Source organism: Psittacula echo, assembly GCF_963264785.1.
Source record: "Psittacula echo genome assembly, chromosome: 4".
Classification (NCBI taxonomy): domain Eukaryota; kingdom Metazoa; phylum Chordata; class Aves; order Psittaciformes; family Psittacidae; genus Psittacula; species Psittacula echo.
Window position 1 is genome coordinate 21589723 of NC_137738.1, and position 15446 is coordinate 21605168.

General features: G+C 38.5%; 1 protein-coding gene across 1 annotated transcript in view; it reads right to left on the reverse strand.

Annotated features, from left to right (window-relative positions):
• Positions 1–370: 370 nt before the first annotated feature.
• BIRC6 (baculoviral IAP repeat containing 6) overlaps positions 371–15446 on the reverse strand; it is a 178119-nt gene continuing 163043 nt past the window's right edge. Inside the window, 6 exon segments of the mRNA XM_080614540.1 lie at positions 371–2461; positions 3646–3780; positions 7633–7821; positions 12503–12580; positions 14122–14283; positions 14906–15123. Coding sequence (XP_080470666.1) covers positions 2285–2461; positions 3646–3780; positions 7633–7821; positions 12503–12580; positions 14122–14283; positions 14906–15123 — 959 coding nt within the window. The 3' untranslated portion in view covers positions 371–2284.

A 15446-nucleotide genomic window follows, 5' to 3' on the forward strand; every position in this document is an offset into this window, starting at 1 on the left:
CTACAAAAGCAGCAGAACAGTTAAACCACAGGACTTTAACGTGATGGTTAGAAACCATCTACGTATATAGGTTTGTATTCAGTTTGATAAAATGGTAAAAGATATGGGGAACTGGTTAAAGAAAATACTGAGTTGTCTACATACCTCATAGGATTTACCGTGATTTTACTGCAAAGTAACATAGCTACCTTGTGTGTTACATCTAAAAACCTGAAAAGGTGTATTTCGTATCTCTTGCCAAGTTCATGATTTACTTCCTAGACTGTAACATAGTTGTAAGTTATTAAGGATTGAATCTCTGCATTCACTTGATGCAATACGATTTCAGCTCAGGTTAGCAAAAAAATGATAATTGCTACGTGGATACAAATCAGAGTTTAATATCCCATGCAGTTGTTTACATCTGCTTAATTAAGCAGCAGTGACTTCACATCAGCATTGCTAGATACCATAAATACACGCTAGAGAAAAAGGTACAATCATGTTAGCCACCCTTTTAATGTCAAATCAAAGCAAGTCAAGTACTTTCTATTTCAATGGTTTTTTTAATGATAAAAAAGTCTTCATGTTTAAGGAGAATCTTCAGGTCTGATACATTTGGGTTCGGTACAAGTGCCAGGACTTTATAAAAAGGCTGTGCTCCTTTAGACAGACAGCTTAATCACTAAGTGAAGAGCTTTAATGGAAACCACTAACAAATACAGTTGGAAGTTGGTGGGTATTTTGCTTTTGGAGCCTTTACAATAGTATCGCAGTCATTTTGTACAGTAATAGCAGGTAAGTAAATACCCATCTAGAAAAATGCAGTGTTGTATTAACACTGATAAAGGTCTAACACTGCCTGTGTGGCACAAGCTCTTTGTTTCCTGTATTCACGAGAGCTCTGGCACAGAGCTGCTTGGCTCGCATTCGGATTAAGAATCCCCTAAAATAAGGCAGACATGCCTAAATTGGGATTTTGAGAGGTACATACAATCTGGACAGGCCTTGCATTAACACAACGTATCAGTGTAACAGAAAAATAGTACTTTGGTCAGCACTATCAAAGTCTGTTAACCATCAGCATAAGAACACAACCTCAGTTGGTGTCATTTTTAATGATTAGGAATAATACATGGTAAAACAAAAAGTGAAAAAATTCCAGCGTGACTCTCATAAACAAAGAACAAACAGAAAACAAAAAAGCTGCGGTTTTGCCTGATTTATAGTATTTATAATACAACAGATCATTAGTCTGAGGTAATACCAGTGATAACTTTTTTAGTCTTTTAGACTGCTCAAAAATTAAGAGCAGTGAGAGTAATGCATGTCATCATGTTAAAAGCGAGACTTGATTATTAAATCAAGCAAATCCCTTTCCCTTTCTAGTTAGGGATCTGTGGTTGCAAGTATAAAACTGGACAGAAGTCTACACAGTAGGAACTACAGAATGTTCTCCTGTGTGGCACGTCCTTAGCCCCTGTCATCACTTAAAGAGTACAGTTGATTATCTAAAAATCAGGCATTTCAACAGAGGAAAGATGTTGTCTCAGAATAGCCCTTAAGAAATTTAGAATACCGATAGTTTGCATAAAATAGCCAAATAAAAGATGAATTCAAGTCCAAATTTTGGCATGAGGTAAAACCATGTGCATTTATTTCATCTGCATTTTAGAATTAGTAAGCATAAAGTTAAATATGTCGACTGTAATGAATTCAGTCATACAAGTGCAAGTCTTCAGCTAGAACGTATTTTATGGCAGTTTATTTAAAAAATGTACCAGTAAATCATAAAAGAGGGATCATGTCCATTTAACATTTATTGAAGTATACAGGAGGTTTTCTTTAGAATCAAATATGAGCATGAATGTATGGCCAAACGTAAAATCTATCAAATTCAGTGAAAATTGTCTGACTTTAAATAGTAGCTGTAAGAATGACCAATATATATTCTTTGTTACAACCGCCCTCACTCTACAAGTAAAAAAAAAAATAAACATTCAGTAAACATTCTTTCCTAAGGTAGTTTCCCTTATATAGCAGTGATTTATCCATTTCTTGTATACATAACTTTTTAAACATACCAATCAGTGGTTCTCACAATTGAAAAATAAAAGCACAAAAAAGTTTACACTCTTGTACAGGTAAATAAAAGATCATCTTGAATTAAACTGTATATCCTTAAGGGCATAGTATAGTTTCGATTTCATTACCTATTACATAATTAGCTTCTTACATACAAATATTGACATATTTGGCTTGTGCTTCAAAGCCTTTGTGTCTAGAAAGTCCATGTCAATGCAACTCATAACTTGAAATCAGTGGGGATGTCTTTACTGCTGCTGGGTTTAACCTGTTCGTGCAACATAGTCTCTTCTGAGCCTGTGGCACCACATTTTTCTGTGGAGTCATCGGCGTCTGGATCCAATCCTTCAGGACAGGGAAGCTTCAGAAGTTCTTCCCGCAACTGAGCTGTATGGCGCTGAATAAACAAAAAACAGTCGGTGTGGAAGGTCATAGTTGAAACAACACTTTTCACAACATTGGACAATGTGAGCAAAAAAAAAAAGGAGTAAGTACAAGAGGTGTAAATGTACTGTTTCAAGGACTGGCTAAATTTTCCCCTGGTGTTTAAGGGCTGTTACTGTCCTTGTAGGGACAGAATAGTCAGCAAGTGCTGCTAGGGACAAATTAAAGAACAGAAATGCAACAGACAAGTGCATCAGTATAAATGCTACGCTACTTATCTTGCAGTCCTATCTGTGTTCTGTGCTCACAGGCTTAGACTACGGAGGTCACACAGACAAAATGGACCTTTCTGATGAGTTCATGATGAGATCTGTTACAGACAGAGTTAGAAAGATTTGTATTCTGATCCTAGCAACCAACTGTAACCTCATTTTGAAGACCAAGAATTTTGAAAGCAAACAAGTCTGGCAATGGAAAAAAGAGGCTTTCAAAAAATTTTTTTTTTGCTCCTCTGGAAGGAAAAATAAAAGGAAAACCAAAGTAATACAGGTGTGTTGTCCGTGTGACACAATATACACAAATGCTAGTACTTGGCTAGGAAAGGAGAAAACATTTATAATGGTTATAACTGTTGGTAAAAATTAACACAGGGTAAAACTAAATGTAATGGACTACAGTTTAATAACTGCTTGTGTATTCAAAAAGCTTATTTGTTGCTGGCTGTAGTACAATAGTACAACTTCATCATAAACCAACACTCACCCTTAGAGAGAACAAAATAAACTCTCTATATAGAATCATAGAATAGTTAGGGTTGGAAAGGACCTTAAGATCATCTAGTTCCAACCCCCCTGCCGTACGCAGGGACACCTCACACTAAACCATGCCACCCAAGGCCTTGTCCAGCCTGGCCTTGAACACCTCCAGGGATGGAGCAAGATATCTTACAGAAGTATTCACAGAAAAATAGGCAGGACAGGGACCAAAGGAAAATCTTAACTTGTAGAAAAAACTACTGAGAAAGTGGAGTGCAGAGACATGAGCTCTTGACAACAGGGAAACACAGGTGTGTTTCCATGCTTTAGAGTTGCTAGAGTTTTCTGTTAGTGTTATTAGCAAGCTCAGCTGCTGAACAATTTAATTGCCATTTGTCATCTTTGGATTAAAGAACATACAATTACAAAAAATGAGTCTCACCTTCAGAGCTGCAGCATGATGGGACATAGTCCTGCCTACCCGTTTGTCGCTGCTGTACTGCTGTATGTCCGCTATCCACTCCTCACACTGAGCCATGATCTCCACTCTTTTCAAGTAAAAATGTTTGTGGATGACCTGCAAGGAAACATTCTGAATGAAAGAACAGTCTGCATTGTTTCTTAAGAACCATATACTTTAACAATACAAAATTTGCAAGACCCCTAATGAATCTAACTGGATCTAAGGGCAGAAAAAAAAATCAGTGTGAGGATAATTCAGCATTGAACCAGGCTGCAGATAAATTGTGAAATTCCTGTCCTTGAAGGTTTCCAAGAACCAACTGGAAAAAGCCCTAAGGAACCTCATCTGAATTCAGCTGATCCTGTTTTGAGGATCTTCCAGCTTGTATGAATCTATGAGTTCTGTGCAGCCTGCCATTTCAGCGTTCACTGAATGTTATCTGTGTGGAGGGTAAATGACAGCCAGCAATAGTGTCCCACCAGGGAAAAGAAAAAGTAGTAGCCGAACGTTAGATATGTTCTTTAGTTCAGTGATAACCTTACTATGCAGGCACCAAGTATGGATGTTTATATTTGCATATGTATTATGTTTATGTTACACAGATACACTATTAAGGCTTTTATTGTTGCTCTCTCAGTCCTATTTTATTAAAGCAGCATAGGCAGAAAGTGTTCGTACCATGTCTAACCCTGTCACTAACCACTTGCTGCCTGAACAGACAACAGGTAAGCAGAAACACTGTTGACAGTATAATCATAGGAACATAACACGCTTCTGCACAGAGAAGGATTATACCAGCTGCTACGTTCCATGCCCTACGCAGAGGCAGCACCTCTGGGGACACTAGAATTCCCAGGCAATAGCAGTTGAGCTGCCCATTGTTTGGGTGGGAACCAGTACTGGATTACTCAGCAATTTTGGTATTTCTGTACAGATTTGAGTTAAAAAGAAACAAGCCCAAAACCCAACCAATCAACCCTCAGATAAGAAGTTGTGAAAGTCTTAGGGCTGGCTTTGTCTTAAACAGTGTTCTAAAACTTTGCCTGATGAAAGAAACAGTAAAATCAAAGAAATGTTACTGAGCACTGAGAGCTTCTGGCACTACTGCAACAACTGACAAAATCATCTTTTCCTCTAGAGGTTAGAGAATATAGCTGTCTGTCTTCAAGAAAAACTGCATATTGAAAATTAAAAACGAAATTTAATTTAATTAATTGAAAATTAATTTACTTCCGTTCCAGATGCATTCCTTAGATCCATAATGGAGCTTGGAAAAACTCCTGAAGAACAACAGTTTAGATTGAGTGAGTCTGTCACTTAAGCCACTGAAGGGAAGGCAGCTCAGATTTGTGAAGACAAAAGATCTTAGGAACTGAAGGATGTACGCTCTTAGACCTCACTTTTCAGGACACCTTTGCATTTATGTCTGATCATCATCATTAGGGTTCTCAACACAACTATGCAAAAAACCCAGAGGTCTTAACGGCAGGCTAGTCTCTCAGGGAAGTGCTCAGACAATCTACACAAGAGATGCATTTTCATCTGGCTGGGGCTGCAGATGGAATCTAGCCTTCTTCCAAAATTCAGCTATTGCATCAGAAAACAGTGCATAGGTTCCATTTCTGGATATGTAAAGGAAGATACATGCCACTTTGCATCATGATAGGGAGTGTGTATTTAGAGAAGTAGCAAGGGAGCTCTCATGCTCACAAGTTTATAAGACAAGCTTAAGCTGGTATGATTGTGGCTTTAACACAAAAAGCAAGCTATCTTAGCCTCAAACTTCCCCTTACAGAAGCAGGCTGTCATAGCTTAAAATTTCTTGTCAGAATCTTGAATCTTTCACTTTACTGCCCAAAAAAACTCAAAGGGAAAACCAGAAAACTATCTTGGGAAACAAGGAGAACTGCAGTTACTTGAACCTGAACAAACCAATCTGAATGCAAAGCTTTTAAGTGTTGGCCAGTTCTCTTCCGTGCAGCAAAACCATTGGCTGTTCACAGGTAACAGAAAGGAGTTTCAAATGGCTAAGATGATCTTTAAGGTCCTTTCCAATCCTAACCATTCTATGAATCTATGAAGATACCTCTGCAAACTGCTGCCTACCTCTAAATGCTGCTTTTCATTTATGTGGGTCTATGGCTTAGCTCAGTCCCAGCTACACACCACACTTACAAAGCTAGTAGTGGTAACTGTTTTCAACATCTGCCTTTCATGCCGTGCTTAGGCCATCTGTTCTCAGGGAGCCAATGTTTTTCCCCTGAAACACCAGCACCTGGAGACACAGGATTACCTTCCTGAAGATGTAACAAGATGTCAGCTTACAAGCTGCCTTTTGTATACCAGTAATCAAAAAGCTAAGCTGCAGAGTAAGCACGGTATTGCTGAGACTCTTCTGAAGAAAACTGCAGTAACAGCAAAGTGGGATTAATTTACCAAATAATGTAATATTCCTTATCCTTCATTTCTCTATGTGTGAAAGGAAAGACGGAGCGTTACTGCTGGAGAGCCTACCGCCTTCTGGTATCTTCAATTGATTTAAGCTTACTGTAATTTGAGAACTTCTTTTTTAAAAGTGAGATTTTTTACATTTAGCTACAAGAAAAGGACCTATGAGAGAGGTTATCTGATTATGTGTCACAATATTATCTTCATTATGGGCTTCAACTTCTTGAGTAAAACATTTAAGCGATAATTTAGAACAACTGCCACATTTTTCTTCATTAATTCAAGATACCAGCATACACTGCACATCCTTCTTCTCCTTTCCACCTGCATGTGGATAAAATATTTAACTCCTGTCATGCAGGTGAAGGGTCTATGGTTTCTTATTCCACAAGAGACAGTAATTATAATTAAAAAAGGTTTTTGCATTCCAAAGGATGTTTTTATGGACAGCAGGGAAGGGATGGGAGAATACCCTTCTCACTCAGGCCCACACTTAGCAATATGCATAAGCCTAAAATAATTATGCTTTTTCAACATTTTGGTATGCAGCCAACTGAAAGCACAGGTGATGCCACAAGATGGTTCCACACACTACAAATGGCAACAGTTGTAGTAGTTCAGAGTAAAATGTATTTTTTTCTTAAATATTTGCTGGTAGTACTGTGAGACGATTCTATATTTGACCAGCCATTTTGCATTACTGTTCATACAGATTCTCTTACTCAGCATATCATCAGCTCTTTTTCCCTTGGATCCTTTGCCAGAGATGTTCAAGACCCTGAGATTTTATTGACCAGCTTTGAGAAAGGAGTTGGGCTAGAGACACTGAGAAATCCCTAACAAGTAAATTATTGTAATGTGTTACAGTGTGGTAGTCTAGTTTCAGAAATGTAAATAAATAAAGCAATTTCATTTCTTTCAGTAATATTTTTAAAGACAGTGTGCATGCATGGAGTTATTATTGCTTTTATCAGCATCCAGACAGTTGTTTCCAAAGGCAGAGATTTCTAGTACAGCACAGATGCTTTGTGGATCCTTCCATAAATATCGTACAGAATGGAATGTGTTTGAAGGTATTTTACCCATTTGCATTGTTTTGGTGTATCCAAAGTGTTTCCTGATACTTGCTTCAAATTCATGTTTTTTGGAAAAATACTTCCTGTCAGCTGGGCAGACTAACAAACACCAAGTGCCCATTTGTAGGGCTCATCAACAGTTTTCGTTTGAATTGTAAAAGGAACCACCTGACATTAAGACTGAGCCACACTGTATGAACCATGTTTGACGAAACTGCGCACCAACCCTCCTTACAGATCATCCCCAGTTTATGCACGCTCCCCTTTCCCAGAAAAGAATCTGTGAAGTCAGGTGCATCCTTATTCACTTCCGCCTCCACTCAGCTGCCCCAGTGCATAAGAGGAGGCTAAAAGGGACACTTTGTGCATGATGTTTCCAAATATTTGCATTATTCTCAATGCTCCAACAAGATAAATATTTACTGCGTTTCACAAAACCTACCTCCTTAAAACATGGCGATGGGTTTCTGATCTGTTCAAGCATTGCCCACTTGACTGTTGCCTGTCGTATATTTCCATCATATTCTCTGGAGCTCTGGGTACCACTCGGAGTACCTCTGGATCGTTCATAACCTGGTTCATTAAAATATGGTTCTGCTACCAGTATTAGGGATTGGACAGACACTAACACCTGTTAAGAGAAGAAAATAAATATTAAAACTGTGCTACCCACTTGTTTTTACAAATATACATAGTTATGCTCACCCTGTGTGCAAAACCACTTCTATGGCAAAGTACTTTCATTTGTAATACAGGCTACGTGCAAGTAGGGAACGTCCATGCTTTCAAACTGAAACCATTACCATACATAAACATTAAGTCCTATTATAGTGTATTTAGCTCAAGTGCTGAGAAAATGACAAATATAAGTTAAAAAATAACAAAAATAACAATATAAGTAAATGCTTAGAGGAACACATGTCTAACTGCACCCTTCTGTAAAAGAAAGTGTATTTGTTGTATTTGTTACGTTCTCAGTCAACAGTTCTTTTCCTGTAGCTGGGCTTACTAATTCTTCTAATGCTGAACTAGATGGAAAGGGAACAAGGGAAGTGAAAGTAAACCACTGAAATGAATCTTGGTATTACATGCTCTCCCATTTCTTCTTTCAAATGCATTCGATTGTTTTATCTGTGTTTTTAGCCCTTTAGTTTCAGATTTTACATACAACACTGTGTGTCACATGCCACTAAACAAAACCTCAGTATTTCTCTAAAGATAGATAAAAATATTTTTTCAGTACTGCATCAACTATTCGATGATAAGGAAATGACAGTTTTCTCCATTTCAATTTTATTAGCAAGTACATGTGGGAATAGATGCTTACATACATACAAGGCATTTAACAGTAATATCCCTAATATAAAACAAACAAATAAATAGAGACATGGGGTACTTAGGAACCCAAATGTGTAAGTAGTGCATATTAATGCTTTGATGGCTAGCTAATTTTTCCAGGATTAGAATGTTTGTCCCTGTCAACTTTTTTGCTGTATTTAATCAAAATTATGTTACTGCAAAGATGTCACAGAGTAGAAAAGACACAGCTGAATGGGTTTGTGTGGTTTGGGGTTCTTTTTCTTTTTTTTTTTTAACTTGGTTTTTGTTTGTTTGCCTTTTTTAATTTCTGTTAAATGAAGGACAGGTTTTTCTTAATGTACTTAAGAGCAAGTCCAGCAAGAATTTTAGAGATTGCAATTCTGTGACACAAACCTAGTTCCAGAACTGTACAGAATTTGAAAGAAAACAAACGGTGACTTGAATATTTGGATGTCCTCAAATATTGAAAACCTGATGACAGGTTACATCCCTAAGAATGGTGTTTCCAGCACCTGGCATATTGGCTGCAAAACATCCACTTCAGTAGATTAAAAATGTCAGGGCAGCTGTTTCTGGAACTTAAGTCTCGTCCCAGCTTAGAAACAATTTGAAGTCTGAAGCTGTTCCCTCATATAGCATTCCAGCTGGTGAATCTGGATATGGGAGACAACAGTCCTTTTTCTTGGAACGTAGAGCTTACATCAGATAGACACTGTGCCAGTGACAATTCAAGACACTGGGGTTCTTTCAACCAGGTAGCTGTGCGCTGTCCTTAAGTGTGCCATTGTCTCAGAGTTTCTCCTGTAGCAAAGCCAGCACAAAAGTGTTCCAGCTTTCCACCCCCTCTGCCATGTGTACTCACTCATAGACATGGTGCCAAACCGGTAGCTCAGATCAAAGCAACAGCCCAAGAATCAGTTGAATAACCTGGGTTAGTCTCAGTCCCACCATCAACTCACAGAAACACACCCTCATCCCTTTTGGTGCCATGACACTCTCAGTTTGTAACTGTGCAGTTGCTGTGCTTTAAGTATAGGGCAGAAGAGCAACCTAGGGCAGCCAAGTCTCTATCCTGATGGATAGGGCACATGGCTGTGCTGTGGTAAACATGGACTGGCATTCCCCATTGGGCTGAGAAGGAAAACCGAACAAGGTTTAATGTTTCTCCAGCAGGTGCTCCAGTTAGCTGCTGTTACATGGTATTGCATGTACCATCACACTGTCTCCCACGTCTGCCATGCGTTCAACTACAAGCAGCCATGGCTAATTTTTGTTACACTTGAAAATTAAAATACAGGTAAATGCATTAAAATACACAGAATGTGCCTCACAAATCAGGTTCCAGCAAGGGAACAGCCACTTACATTAGTATTCTGCCTTTTTTAGTGGTGTTAAGTGTGCTAAGCCAAGGTAGAGTAACTCATGTCCAAGGCTTCAGGTACCAAAGGAGTTCTGGTGATCTGTGGCATTTACATGTATCTGGAAGTAGCTGGGTTTTGCTTTTTTAAATATTGTATGTCAGATACATACCTAGATATACAGCTATGGTACAGAAATTTGACATTCTACAGCATTGTACTTTCTTGGCCTTAAGAACCAGTTATTACTTTGAAACGTAATTGTAATGAATGAGAAACTAAACTGATCTTCCAGTTTCATCTGGGTTATAAAAGTTAATTTCTGAAGTATTTTGGGTGGCCTGACAATAGTTTAATCTCTGAGGCAGAAAACACGTGTAGTGCTTAATTCTTTCCAAGCAATTTATTTAGTCCTGCAGCTGGTTTCCATTTAATAGCTATAGTGTTTTTCCCAGTATGGGGAGGGGGGGCTTTTCCAACAACTTTCTTACTATTTTAAAAATGAAACCCTAATAAACTTTAAAATTTGAAACTTAAATGTAGCATGAGATTTCTTACAATCAAATCTAACATTCTAATCTAAGAAAAAGGAATTCAGTGAAAATAAAACTTCCTAATACTTGCACCTTTCTACATTGATTTTATAGTTATAGTCCAAAATTTCAGTTCATCTTTAAGAGATTAAGTTCTATCTTCGGAGAGTTACACCATGTAAGGAACCACATCTTAGATCTCCAAATCATAACTGTCCCTTGAAGGAAGAGGGAACACGAATATCTCCAAGGATGGAAATCCCACAATCTGTCTTAGACACCTGTCACAGTGTTTGGTCACATTTCTAGTGAAAGAGTATTTCCCAATATTTCAACCAAATTCCCCATGTCCCATCTTGTGCCTAGTGGCACAAGAGATGTCTGCCTTTATCCTCTCTGCACCTTCCCCATTTAGGTACTGAAGACAGCAGTAAGATCGTTTTGCCATTAGTCCACAGCACTTTGCCACTCACTTATAATACACGTCATACCATCTTGGTTACAAAGGTAGTAAAAGAGACTGCACCAGAGGTCTTGCTGAAGTCAAAGCAAGCTACATTCACTGCTCTTCCTTTGAAAAAAGCCAGTCATGCTGCTGTAGAAGGTAAGCAGGTTAAGTGCTGTTTGCTGCCAGGAAATACACACGGCTGTTCTCAGCCACTTCCTTGTCTTTCATGTACTTGAAAATAGCTTCCAGGATGATTTGCTCCATAATCTTCCCAAGGACCACAGCTCCCCAGATACTCCTTGCCCATCTCGAAGATGGGTGTGAGGTCTGACAGGTAGGATTTGCCCTTGACTGTTCTGACCTTTCAAAGACAAGAGTTAGTGGCTTTGCAGTGGTATTGGCTGGCTCTCCCAGCATCTCTGGGTGCATGAGACTTGCTTACATGAATACGTGGGTCTGATCAGCTTGAATACCATTTCCTCTGCCGTGGGTAGTTCCTCATTCTCACAGACCTTCCTAGGGAGGGCTCAGGCACATGAGAAGCAAACCTTACCCCTAAGATGAGAGGCAGAGATGAGCTCTGCCTTCTGGATGTCTTGTCAGTAGGTTCCCTGCCCCACTGAGCAGCAGGAAAGCCTAAAGAAGGTGTGTTCTTCTGCTGTCAACATACTTAAAAGAAGCCCTTCTCGTTCCTCTATACCCTTTGCTATTTTCAACACCAGCTGACCTTTGGTCTTCCTAATTTCTCTTCTGAATGCTCAGCCAATGTCTCTTTATTTCTCACAAGTAGCCCACCCCCTCCTTCCACTTTCTGTGTGCTTTCCTTTGGCAGTTTTGCTTAGGCAGGAGTTCCTTGTTTACCGATGCTGGCCTTCTGCCACTCTTGCTTGACTTCTACACCTTGGAGCAGACCATTCTTGAACTAGGAGACTGATCAACCAGCTGTTCAATGCCATTTCCTGAACAAGCTGAAACCTGTTGTGCTGAAGCCCAGGGCTGTAATTCTACTACACAGAAACAGAAACTGTGCAGTCTTTCAGGATTTGGAACAGACAATGTACCTTGTGCTATGTACAGGAAGGAATAAATTCATAAAGTGCCATAGGAAAGAAGCCACTGCAAGCTTTACTTACATTTAATGTTTGTGCTTATAGTCAGTGCATCTCTATGACATAAAGCTGAAAATTAGGAGGATCATATGTTCTAATAAATTCTGGTCTAATTTAACAGTAATTGTTACTGAACACAGTATACCTACACTTCAACTCTCCTCAGCTTTATTCCTCCTATTCGTCCATTCAGCTCGCTTGTAGACTTCAGAGTAGTACATTTACAGTTTACACTAGGATACCTCACTTTCTCATCTCTCACAACATGGAGCCTACTTTGTCCTCACCATAAAAAGCTTGTGACAGAGTTCTAGGATATGATGCCATCTGCCAGTCTGGTTTGTTGTTTTGTTTTGGATTTTTTAAATTTTATTTTAATTAAAATACTTGAAATCATGCAAGGAGAGTCCAGGCAGTGCCTTCCTTATGCTTACTTGAGGAAGAAAATTCTGGTTTAAAAGCAATACAAAAAGAACCCTCAGGACCGATGGACGCTTTGCTACTCCTACATAACATCTACTGAAGAGAAAGAAGAAATGCTCACCTGCAAAAAACTTGATGTTTGGGGATTCCATTTCTCTTCTGGCCTCCCATGCCATGTGTTAAGTATACTTAAACACACCTAAAAAGGTGACATCATTAATACCACAGATAAATATTACAATAAAATTGTTCTGCTTGGGCAGAACAGAATGTTACTATTTTGTTTAAATTTTGTTTTTTTATAAGCATTTGTAAAAGTGCATGCTAAAAGACAAATTTGTTTCTTATGAAACCAATTTGACATGACAGCAGATAAAAGTAATGTGGATAAGCAAGAACTGCATGTTAATAAATAAGCAAGGCAGGGTAGATTACTTTTCTTCATGGAAAACATATGGATTTTAGTGGCTCCAAAAATAAATGAATCATCAGTACTATCTGATTCTTCACTTTCCTCTTTAAATACCGCTCTAACAGTTATTGTGGTTTTTTAAAGACAATCATTCTGTGCAGCGTGTGAAAGGTGGTTTCTGTCACACAGACTATCAAGAAATAGAAAATATTTCTTAACTTTATGACTGATCTGGACTTTAGGAAAGTCTGTGCAGTTCTTGAGCCTTATCACAAAGTGCGACAATCAAAGACAGGGAACACAAAAAGACAAAATAAACTACAGAAGTTTAGAAGCAAGTATGTGCCAAGACTCAACGCTTAGTGCTAGGCACAGAAAAAAATGAGATAAAAGTCTTCAAAATAAATTACATTCTGTGTCCATGTTAGGAGAAACCCTGTGTCTAGTACTGGAAAGGGGTATTATAGTTTGTGAAACCGGGAGCATGGGGAACCCAGGAACGAGAGCGGAATAAGGGAAAAATGTTAGCCTATGGATTAAATGTTTATACACAAAAAAGGCTGATGAAGTGCCAGACAGCTGCAGCCAAAGCTATTTTGTGGGTCTATGCTTCAGTGAAGACATACACGGAGCCACCTCTACCGCTCTGTAGACAATTTCATGTGTGCTGACTTTCAATATAAGTCGCACCTCCCTGATATGCACTCGACTTCTTGTTAGCTGTTTGAAGCCTTTAGTATGAGCCACAACATACCAAGGAGATGGAGAAAAGAAAGGAGGAAAGCTTGTTTGTTTTAATCTTAATGTTGCTTCCAAAAGCTTTACTATTTTTCTAAGAAAACTATCATTAAGTCCCTATTTCAGAGTTATATTTTCTTTTTTAAAAGATACTGAGCTTAAGGGAAGTCTTTATGTTCCCTCAAGAAAAATCACTTTGGTGTGGAAAAAGAGACAAGGCACTTGGCAAACACATTCAGCTGCAGCTGCTATGAAGCATATGTTGACCGTGGAAAGGTTATTTCAGCTAGCCAAACAGATTTTTGATTAATTTAGCAAAGAAGGTGGAAAAGAACATTTTTTCTAGGTCAAAATTACTCGCTTTTTGGTCCAATCCAGCTCATAAAGGCTCTAAAAATTTCCCAAGACAATTCAAGAGAGGAGATCATTCCTGTTTGAAGCTGTTAAATCACTCCTCATTTCAATCTAAAGCCTAGCTTTTATCCAAACAGCTTCCTCCAGGGTGCTAGATGATGATGATATTTTTATTGCAAAAGGAAGAAAATTTCACTTCCCTGGTAGATCTATATACAAGAACAAAGCTGACCTACCTTGCCATCATTGTAGAGGTTTGGATTAAATCTCACACTGTGGCCTCCAGTTGTTTCCAGATTCACAAGTGGAGGAGAATTAGGATAGTCTTGTGGAAAATATACATCAAATTCAAAGCAACCATTTGCGTAAGGGGTGTCTGCAGGACCAGTAATAAGAACCTACCATTGTAAAAAAAGACAACAGCTTTTTAAAAGACCCCTTATGTATTTGTCTCACAGTTGGCATTTTTTAAAGTTATATGAAACATGCTACTTATCAGAAAATACCATTAGATATCATAATCATACACAGGCTGTCTGTTCATTTTGATACTCTGGCTAAGTGAAGCTCTCTGCAAACCAGGAGGAGCTAAAAATCTACCCTCTACTGCATGCTATTAATAGAATCTTAATTCAAATTTCAGGTCCAGAGATAGTCAGTGTATTTGTCCACATCTACTGCTTTTAATTGACATAAATGCTTGTATGCGAAGACACACTTAGACCATAATGGAGTAACAAAATTAAAGTCTTCCCTTAAGAACAGCAGAAGAAAAATGAACCTTGTTGTGATGTCTCACTGGCTACCAGGGCACTCCTGGATAGAGGGACTCTTGCTGCTCCTGCCAGATTCTTGAGAAATCAGGATCAGACTCTAAAATCCTATTTCTTATGTTAAAGTTTGGACAGCAGTTAAAGTACACGTGAAATACTTCTGATTTTCCTTAAGATGTAAGGCACCTTCTTAAACATTTATATGCCAAGCTTAAAGAGAGAAATAAAAATAGCTTTACTTCTTCACCTTCATTATGTCAAGCCGCTCCTCATCACAGCGTACAAAAACGCTGGATGAAGATGAGAGAGGCAGTGAGGTTGAAAGAGTCACAGCTTCTTGAGCAAGACGTCGGGCTCTGGCAGCACTGTTGGCGTCACTTGCGTTTTTTACCTGAGACATGTAGTGGTAATTTATTTTGAAGACCAATTTTCCATCATCATCTTCAGAAACCATTTCAAATGTATCTAGAAGAGAAGAAAATGTTAATGCTCGGGGAAGCAGTGAAGTTAATAACGGATTAGTCTTGGATAAAGATTCTGAATATTAAAATCAGAAAAGTTTAATTTGCATTACACTGCTGCAAAAAGAAAACCCAACCCTGTATTTTGTGACTTAACAGTGATCACAAAATAAAGCATTAACAGTCTTGGGTCAAATTAATTTCTGCAGAAAATTTATGAGCTTTCATATGCAACTTATCAAATGTACACCATTTCTGACTTGGAAAGCTACCAACTATGCCAGGCCAGGAATATAATGATACTTACGAATACATAATCATGCTAAT